The 9,679-nt window shown below is 41.8% G+C and overlaps 1 protein-coding gene across 1 annotated transcript; it reads right to left on the bottom strand.

The window, feature by feature from the left end:
• Window positions 1-6,856: 6,856 nt before the first annotated feature.
• Window positions 6,857-7,246, bottom strand: LOC101345117 (40S ribosomal protein S17-like). The gene has a single exon (XM_012556050.1). The coding sequence runs from the start codon at window positions 7,244-7,246 to the stop codon at window positions 6,857-6,859; it is 390 nt and encodes a 129-aa protein (XP_012411504.1).
• Window positions 7,247-9,679: the final 2,433 nt, after the last annotated feature.

Raw genomic sequence — 9,679 nt, 5'->3', positions numbered from 1 at the left:
CTCTGCTGCTGCTGGGCTTTTGCTGCTGCCACTGCTCTATCCATTCACAGTTTCAAAACTGCTTCCACATTTTAGGTATCTGTTAGAGCAGCACCCCACTCTCTCGGTACCAGATTCTGTCTTAGTCATCTAGTGCTGCTATAACAGAAATACCACAAGTGGATGGTTTTAACGAAGAGAAGTTTTTTTCCTCACAGTCAAAGTAGGCTAAAAGTCCCAATTCAGGGCGTCAGCTCCAGGGGAAGACTTTTTTATCTCTGTTGGCCTTCTTCTCTTTGGTGTTCCCCTGGACTAGGAGCTTCTCCGCACAGGACCCCGGTCCAAAGGACACACTCTGCTCCCAGCACTGCTTTCTTGGTGGTATGAGGTCCTCAGTTCTCTGCTTGCTTCCCTTTCCTTTTATCTGTTACAAGAGATAAAACGTGGTGCAGGCCACACACCAGGGAAACTCTCTTTACATTGGATCAGGGATGTGACCTGAGTAAGGGTGGTGTTACAATTTCACTCTAATCCTCTTAAACATAAAATTACAATCACAAAATGGAGGACAACCACACAGTTCTGGGAATCATGGCCTAACCAAATTGTTACACACATTTCTTAGGGGACACAGTTCAATCCATGACAGCCTCCAAATCAAACATTTGTTTTGTCTTAATGATTGAAACAGACTTCTGTTCTACAAAAGCTGATTTAATCCCTCTACCAAATAAAGCATGTTTTGATTATTAAAATATTGGTTGAAAGAACATGTTCACTTGCTGAGTCCATCTTACCTCCCTCCCTTTCTTTCCTCTCTTTCTTCCTTGAGATACAAACTCAAATGCCCAGAAGGGCCAGGCAGGCAACGTAAAACGAAGGTGGTGGATTTAAGAAGAGGGCGATGGTGAACTGGAGAATGCAGGCTCCATCTAAAGTGGAGGCCACATTCGGCAAGAGTCAGTTGGTACCTTGCAGCAATGGAGCCCCAGTGTTATCAGACCATACCATTTTTCAAATAAGCCAACATTCTAGATACTCATATGAAATCTCGCAGGTTTTTAGGTGCCTGTCACCCATTCAAATATATATATATATTTATTTAAAACTGGGCAGGCCAACAGTGAATGGCCAGTTTGCAGTTTCTGATTTAACCTGTTTAAGCTTGAGTATCTCATTAGATCCTGGGGCTATCATATAGATTAACACTTTTTAAAAAGTAATAAAAGCTATGCTCCTTGAACCCTTATCATGTCCTGGAAAATGTTTAAAGTGCTTTACAGGCATTCATTTTATTTCTCACATTAACACTATGATGAAAATATCACCCCATTTTATAGATAAGGAAATTCGGCATAGAAAAGAAAAGATGAAATCATGCATGTTAGTGTGCTTGGGACGTCATACTGTGCTAATGAACGTAAGGCAGTACTATCATCATAATGGGGGAAAGGGGAATCTATTTGAAATATTTGAGGGAAAAGTTGAACAACAGTACCCAGAAGAGCTAGGAATCTAGATGTGGTCCAGTTATCTATTGCTATGTAACGAACTGGAGGCCTGGTGGTATAGTGGTTAAGAGCTCGGTTGCTAACCAAAAGGTTGGCAGTTCAAATCCACCAGTTGCTTCTTGGAAACTCTATGGGGGCAGTTCTAGACAGCAAAGGTGTTTTTTTTTTTGTTTTGTTTTTTTGGTTTATGTAACAAACCACCCTCAAATTCAGTATTTTAAAGCAGCTTATTGTTATCTCTCACTGTTTTGAGGGTTGATGGTTTCATCTGGGAAGGAGTCACTCATGCCTTTGTAGTCATATGGCAGCTGAGGTTGGAGTCATGTGAAGGCTTCTTCACTCTCATGTTAGACACTCTTCACTCACAGGTTAGGCACTTGGGCCAGGATGACTAGAATAGCTGGATGCTGGTTGGGTACCTCTTTCTCCACAGAACCTTTCCATGTAGCTAGCTTGGGCTTCCTCATGGCATGGTGGCCTCAGGGTAGTTGGACTTCTTATATGGTGCTCAGGGCTCCAAGAGTGAGCCTTCCAAGAGACAAGAAGTAGAAGCTTCCAGTCTGTAAAAGCCTGGGCACAGAAACTGGCACAGTTACTTCCAATCTATTCTATTGATCAGAGCACTCAAAAAACCTACCCAGATTGAAGGGGAGGGAACAGAGACTCTTCATGGGAGAAGTGACAAAGAGTAAGCGGTCATCTTTAATCTGCCAAGTGATGGCAGAATGAATGAAGAATCTCCATTATGCTAGAGGAGAGACTGCACTGGGAGGTTGTTGTTGTTGTTAGGTGCGGTTGGTTCCAACTCATAGTGACCCTACAGGACAGAGTAGAACTGCTCCAAAGGGTTTCCAAGGAGCGGCTGGTGGATTTGAACTGCCAACATTTTGGTTAGCATCCAAGCTCTTAACCACTAGACCACCAGGGCTCCACTGTGATGAGTCACCTGCAATTTCTGTCCTTGTTCGGAGTTCTGTCTCTATGAAAGTGTGACTGTCTTAGCTTAGAGTGTGATTGCCTTGACCAGGGGCAGGCAGGACACTTTGAAAACAGTCTCATCAAGTCTATAAGCAGTAGGGGAGGGGTAGTTCCCCAAAAGAGAATCAAGGTGTTCTCACCACAAAAAGGGCAAAACAACGATGTCTACTTGTTTCATATCTGTTTTTGCCAATTGCGAGAATCTTCACATTAACCCACACCCCTCCCCTCACCCCCTACACACCAAAAACTTATTCTCTGTGACCTTCATTCTATTCAAATAACAAGTTATTTACTTGCAGCAGTGCTAGGTTAGGCTCTGTGGAGGGATAAAAGATGAATCAGACATGGCCTGGCCCACGGGCTGTTCACACTCTAGTAGGGGGAGGAAGACACAGAGAAATAGCAGTAACACCAGAGAGAAAGGGGGAAGCGCCATAAAGGGCAAGAGAAAGTGTTCTGGAAATTGGGAGGAGAAAGATTACTTCCAGCTGCACCCTTAATCACATACTGCCTGACAACATCTTTTGTATTGTTGTCTTGTCTGGTTATTAACTCCTGTATTGTTGAACAAGAGCAAACCAGTCACACTGAATAATTCATAATGCTGCTCCTTCCCCTGCAGCAAGATCACTAGCTTCTCTGACAGGGATTGAGACCTCCAATAGGCATGTGTAGGGGCTAATATCTACAGACTTTACAATACCTGCTTCAAGAGAAGAGAACATCAATAAAATGTTATCTAAATAAAGCCTTAACAATATGGCCCTTTATTACCTTACTAATATTTCTTCAATGTATTAAAATAAAAAATTTACAGTAATAAGATTGTTTTTCTGTAATTTCAACTACTGTTATTTTTTTTCTGGAAATAGGAAAATGTCTTTCTACTCCAATTACTGACATCCCATGAACCCATTTAGTCCCTCTGTGGGAGAAAGACCTGGCAATCTGCTTTCTGTAAAGATTACAGCCTAGAAAACCCTATGCGGCAGTTCTACTGTCACCTGGTGTCACTCTGAATAGGAACCGACTCAATGGCACCTAACAACAACAGTAGTTGGGTGTATTCTTTCACCTTTGCTATGGAGAAGGTCAAATAAAGGTAACTGACTGTAACACTAAAACACACTTTGGGGATGGTTCCGGGAAGACCCTTTCCATGTAGTAATCTCAGATACCCTCATGGAACTTTCTTTTGCATGTGCACCATCAGAGTATTGCTTTTTGGTATCATTTCCAAGTTTTTCTGAAAAACGTACTGTTTTCTTTTTGTTTCTTATTTTGAAATGACAGGTGGTTAGGAAATTCTTCTTCACTGTTGTAATTATTTTCCCTCAGTTTTTCTCCATTAAACAGCAATTACCCTCATGCATAATCTTTCTAAGTAGTTATTTGCTAGCTCCTAAAGAAAACAATCACATCGAGTACATTCATCCCATACACTCCATGGTTTTTCTCAACATGAAACTTCTACTGCATATCATTTGTACCACAGTAACTAACATAGACACTTAAACATTCTTGGTAGTTCATTTTTTTAAGGAGATCAAATTTTTGGATGAAACATTCATCTATTTTACAAAGGGTAGTTTTCCTGGACTTCATCCAAAAGTACCTTCAAAGAGAAATGAGAAGTGTGACTATTGTATTTCAAATATTTTCCAAGGGAAAGGCAGAGTGAAAATATCTTTTTTCTTCTGGCTTATACCTTACACTTACAGCGAACTACGCAGCTTACAAAACAGGCAAATTATCTGGTTTGTGGAGAAGTAAAACCCTTTCTAAATTTGTTTCTTAATGCTAGCAATATCGAAAAACAATTTAATATTCATTATACAAAAAATCTTAATTTAACAAATAAACATATAAATCGAGTCATAGCAAAGTGGCAGAAAAATAGAAAGAAACATATCATTAGAGAAATTATAACTAAGCTTGGAAGCAAGAAATGAAATGTCAAAGGACAAAAACAAGATACTTAATGATCTGTAAATTGTTACACTAAAGATGATTTTGACAGGCAACATTATTTTACCAAAGGTCATTCATGATTAATTTAGAAGAAATTATTCTTGGCCTTTGACATGCAGTATGACGGACATTTCGCAAGCACTTCCAAAAGTCAACAACATAGAGAAATGTGTCATTTTGTTGAGTAAAAATTTGAATAGCGCCAAGAGTGTGGTATGCAAGACATAGCTCCTTACTAGAAAGTGCCCTAGCTAATCCCCCACACCTGAATTTCAGCATGGCCTTGTCCTCCTCACCTGCTTATTACACATTGACTCTCCAAAAGTCCACTGTATGAAGGAAAGTATGTACTACAATGGTTTTTCTCAAACATTCAAGAACATCTCACCTAGGATGTGTTTCTAGACAATGACATCATTGCTAGAAAATACCATAGAATAGAAATAAAAGAATGATGAATGGTAAACTATTGAATTTCTGGAGATAGTCCCTGTCTTAATTTTCTAGCACTGCCATAGCAAAATACCACAAAGTGGGTGACTTTAAAGAACAGAAATTTATTGTCTCATAGTTCTGAACTCAGGGTATCTAAGGGGCCTTAGAAGTGAGGATGGTGAGACATCATCTCACATACTTCGGACATGTTATCAGGAGGGACCAGTCCCTGGAGGACATCATGCTTGGTAAGGTAGAGGGTCATTGAAAAACAGGAAGACCCTCAATGAGGTGGATTGACAGAGTGGCTGCAACAACGGGCTCAAGCATAACAAGAATTGTGAGGATGGCGCAGGACTGGGCAGTGTTTCGTTCTGTTGTACACAGGGTCGCTATGACTCGATGGTACCTAACAACATGGGGCCACCATGCTCTCTGCAAAGGCTCCAGGAAAGATCTTTCCTTGTCACTTCCAACCTCTGGTTGCCTCAGGCGTCTCTTGCTGTTCCTTGTCTTGTAGATATATCTTCACTTGGTATCCTCCCCCATGTGACCCTCTTCCTGTCTGTTCCCCACTTCTATAAGACACCACTAAGAAGAGATTAAGATTCACCCAACTCCAGTGTAACTTTATTAACTGATAACATCTTCAAAACCAAAACCAAACTCACTGCCCTTGAGCTGATTCTGACTCATAGTGACCCTGTAAGACAGAGTAGAACTGCCCCATACGGTTTTCAAGGCTGTAAATTTTTGGAAGCAGACTGCCACATCTTTCTCCCTCAGAGTGGCTGATGGGTTTGAACCACCAACCTTTCAAGTTAGCAGCCAAGTGCTTTAACCACTGTGCCACCAGGGCTCCTCACATCTTCAAAGAAAGACCTTATCTCCAAACAAGGTCACATTCACAGGCACAGGGGTTAGGACTTCAACATATCTTTCTGGGGGACCCAATCCAATCCATAATATTCTCCAAGTCAGAATTCTCTCTAATTGGTTTTGGGAGAATCACATCTTTGAATATGAATGACAGTATTTAAAGGAGTCAATGCCACTGTCAATAAATAAAGAGACAGAATGAAACAAACAAGAGGCAGAAGACCCTATCACAGAGTCACACAGAGCAACAATTACAAGCCAGTTAATGTGAATTCCTGACAGTGTACCCTCCTTTATCAAAGTTTCTCTCCAGGCAGTATCAGCAACTTGCCAAGGGGGAAAATGTACCTCAGGAATAATGGCAGTGGTTCCCAGTCTCTCCTGCATTCCTGCAGGCTGTCACATCTTCTTCCTGTTTCCAAGCCTGTCACACCTACATCAGCTCTGTCTGGACTGTTGCAGGGACCTCCAGCTCGTCTCCCTGGTTCCGATCTGTTCCATGCCAACTGGTGAAACACCTTCCCCAGAGGTTGCTGTCTAAAATGCAGGTGTGATCATGCCACTTCAAACTTTAAAATTCTTCCAGGATTGGCCCACTGTTTTCAAGGGATTGTTCCCAAATCTGAGGCATGGGGATTCCCAATTCACAAAGCCCCTCATGATCTGGTCTTCGCCTCTTAAGCCTCATTTCCCACCTGTCTTTACCTCACACCCTTGTCTCTGCTAACAGCAGTTCTGTGCGGTTCCCTAATGGAGGAGCCATGCTATTTTCTATCTCCATATGTTTGTTGTTCCTGATGAGTGCTCCCCTCCCTGACACAAACAAATCTTGACTACTGAGGCAAAATCCTTTTCTGTCAGGAAGAAAAATTACCTTGAAGGGATTACCTTTGGGAAGCCTTCTCTCACCATTTCCCAGAGCCCACCTGTCACTTTCAAACAGAATTGAGTTCTCCCTTCTCTGGATGATTAATTTATCCTGTGTGCAGGGTCGATCACATGGGTTTTGGATTTTTGTTATCTGCCTCCCCTACCACACCATAAGCTCCTTAAGGTCATCTTATTTAATTTTTAAGCTTTGATGCCTACCACAGGGACTGTTAAATATTTCCTGAAGGAAGACAGGGAATGAGGAAGAAAGTTTGGTTAGTGGGCTGAAGGACCTGCAGGTTGGAGAGTTTGCCAAAGTCCAAGAACTTCAGCATTTCCTCAGTGTCAGAATCTACTTCAACGATCTTATCCAGGGCTGAATCCTTAGGAACATAATTATTTCTCCTTTCTCTCTTCTCTTCCTGCAGATACCTCTCTGGGGGCCTTTGAATCCACTTCATCAGACATCTGACATAGCCTGCTATCTTGTTAAAGAGCATCTTGCTGGGAATAATGGTGATCTCCTCACAAACGTGCTTGTTTGTGTGGGCGCCGTTGCCCAGGTGCATGTCCTGGCTTCTCAGTGATGGCTCGGGCTGCCTTCTTGATGGTTTTGACATGAATGTTGCTCATGTTGGTGGGTCCCTGGTAAAAAAGCCTGAGTCTTTTAAAAAAAAAAAAAAAAAAAAATTTATGCCAGTCAACATCTCTGTTGACCCTAATATTGTGACTGCTCTGTCTGCTGTAGGAGTAGGGAAATCACTTTCGTGGAACGTGCACTGTTTGGTGGTGGTATTTAGAGTTCACAACCCTGAGAAGGTTCCTCTTACTTACCTGAGGGGAAGGACTGTGGGTTCGTGATATTAGTGTGTAAGGCTACCCCTGGCATCTCTAGATAACTATGTGAGATAATCCTGGGAAAAGTAGAGCAAGAGTGAAGTGGAAATGTTTGGATTGCATTTTGTAAATATCAAGACTCATGGGAACAAATGCAAAATTTTGGAATCTATTACAGCCTGTGAATGCAAATATGATGCTGTCATTAGTGGTACCATCTGAAAAATAAAATTCCTTCACACTGAGTGTATTTTCTGGTCTGTGACTGACTGTGACAGCCATTAATGCTATCATTGTTCTGCAGCCTTTGTGTTAAAAATTCATGATAATCATGATGATAGGAGCATGGAATTCAAACTCCTTTTCCTGACTTTAAAAGCCTTACATAACGTGACCTAAGCAACATTTTAAGCTTGATCTCCCACCTATCCAAAGCTTCATTCCAGGAAAACTAGTTACTCAACGTTCCCTCCCCAGCTCCATGCTTTGCTAGTGCCACTCTATCAGCAATGCCCTTCTTACAATGCTATCTGCCAAACAATGATCATCTCAAATGCCACCTCCATGACACTTCTCTCCCCTGAACTCCTCTCTACTCTGTTGAAGGTTCTTTGAAGGCAGAAGCTACATCTTATACAATATGAATGACAGAGACCTCTAGCTGTTCACTACAATTTCGTGTTCCCCCTTCCCTAAAGTGAAGCTGGTGCAGGAGGTGGCTGCCCAGCCAGGGACTATTTTGCCAATACCTTGCATGCAGGTGTGGCCACATGGCTTGTTCTTAAACAACTGAATCTAAGTAGAAGCAATGGATGTCGCTTCTAGGCTGGGGATCTTAAGAAGTGTGCAAGCCTTCCTCATCTATTACCTCTTTGCCAGCTTGAAGTATGGCAGAAACTTATAAAAGAAGCCTGAGTTCCTGTATCACCATGTGAAAGAGCATCACCTGCTGACCCAGAACAACATCACTCAGCTGTTATGTGAGCTTGAAATAAACTTCCATTGGGTTAAGCCACTGAAAGTTGTTTAAATTTTTTTTATGGAGCTAGCCATTTCCCAAGGGGCCCTGGTGGTGCAGACAGTTAAGCATTTGGCTACTAACCAAAAGGTTGGCGGTTCAAACCCACCGAGTAGCTCTGTGGGAAAAAGACCTGGCCATCTGCTCCTGTAAAGATTACAGCCTAGACAAACCTATGGGACAGCTGTACTCTATCATACTCTATCGCTATGAGTCAAAACTGACTCGAAGGCATCTAACAACAGCCATTTCCCTGTCTAATACAACTTGGTATCCTTTATGTACCTGGCTCATTCCATTGCATATAGCAAGTACTCAAAAAGTATTTGTTGATTTTTCAGAAAGAAAATCTAAACTGGGTTACACTGTTAGAACATAGTTTGAGATATCTGATGACACCAAAATACTCTCCCAGTCCTATTTTCAGAGATAATTATTGAAACCACCCCCCCCAAATAATTTATTTTTACAGAATAAATACTTAAAATTGTCATTTTGTTCTTGGCAAATAGAAAATAAGATGTTATGAGAACTGGCAGTCATTCTGGTTGAATAAGGGTGCCAAGTTTTATTCTGGCTATATGAGCCAGATGGCACAACTGTAAACAAATAATGGCAAGATGAAATATATTCCTCTCTGCTTGTCAGATTTTCAAATGAGGCATAATTACTAGCTAGGAGCCTTTGGCCATTAGCATTTTCATTCACGTTCCAATTAGACTTTCATTGTGAAGTGATGATGTTATTATTGATGGAATTATTTCTTAGATTGAGCTAGGTCCTACAAAAGAGAGATGTCCACTAGCCCTAAGCCTCAAAACGTCACCAAGCTGAAGGACGAGACAGCACACAATACTGGGGAAGCCAGCACAACTTGTACAAGGAAAGGTCATGGAAGCTCCACAGACACATCCAAACTCCCTGAGGGACTGAACTGCTGGGCAGAGGGCTGTGGGGGCCATGGTCTCCGGGAACATCCAGCTCAATTGGGATAACACAGTTTATAAAGACAATGTTCTACATTCTACCTTGGTGAGTAGTGTCTGGGGTCTTAAAAGCCTGTGAGCAGCCATCTAAGATACTCCACTGATCTCAGCCCTTCGGGAACAAGGGAGAATGAAGAGAACAGGATACAAGGAAAAGATTAGTCCAAAGGACTAATGGACCACAGCTACCAAGGCCTCCACCAGACTGAGTC

Source organism: Trichechus manatus, unplaced genomic scaffold (assembly GCF_000243295.1).
Source record: "Trichechus manatus latirostris isolate Lorelei unplaced genomic scaffold, TriManLat1.0 scaffold00056, whole genome shotgun sequence".
NCBI classification, from domain to species: domain Eukaryota; kingdom Metazoa; phylum Chordata; class Mammalia; order Sirenia; family Trichechidae; genus Trichechus; species Trichechus manatus.
The sequence above is the reverse complement of the archived record's forward strand: the minus strand, read 5'-3'. Positions and strand labels throughout refer to the sequence as shown.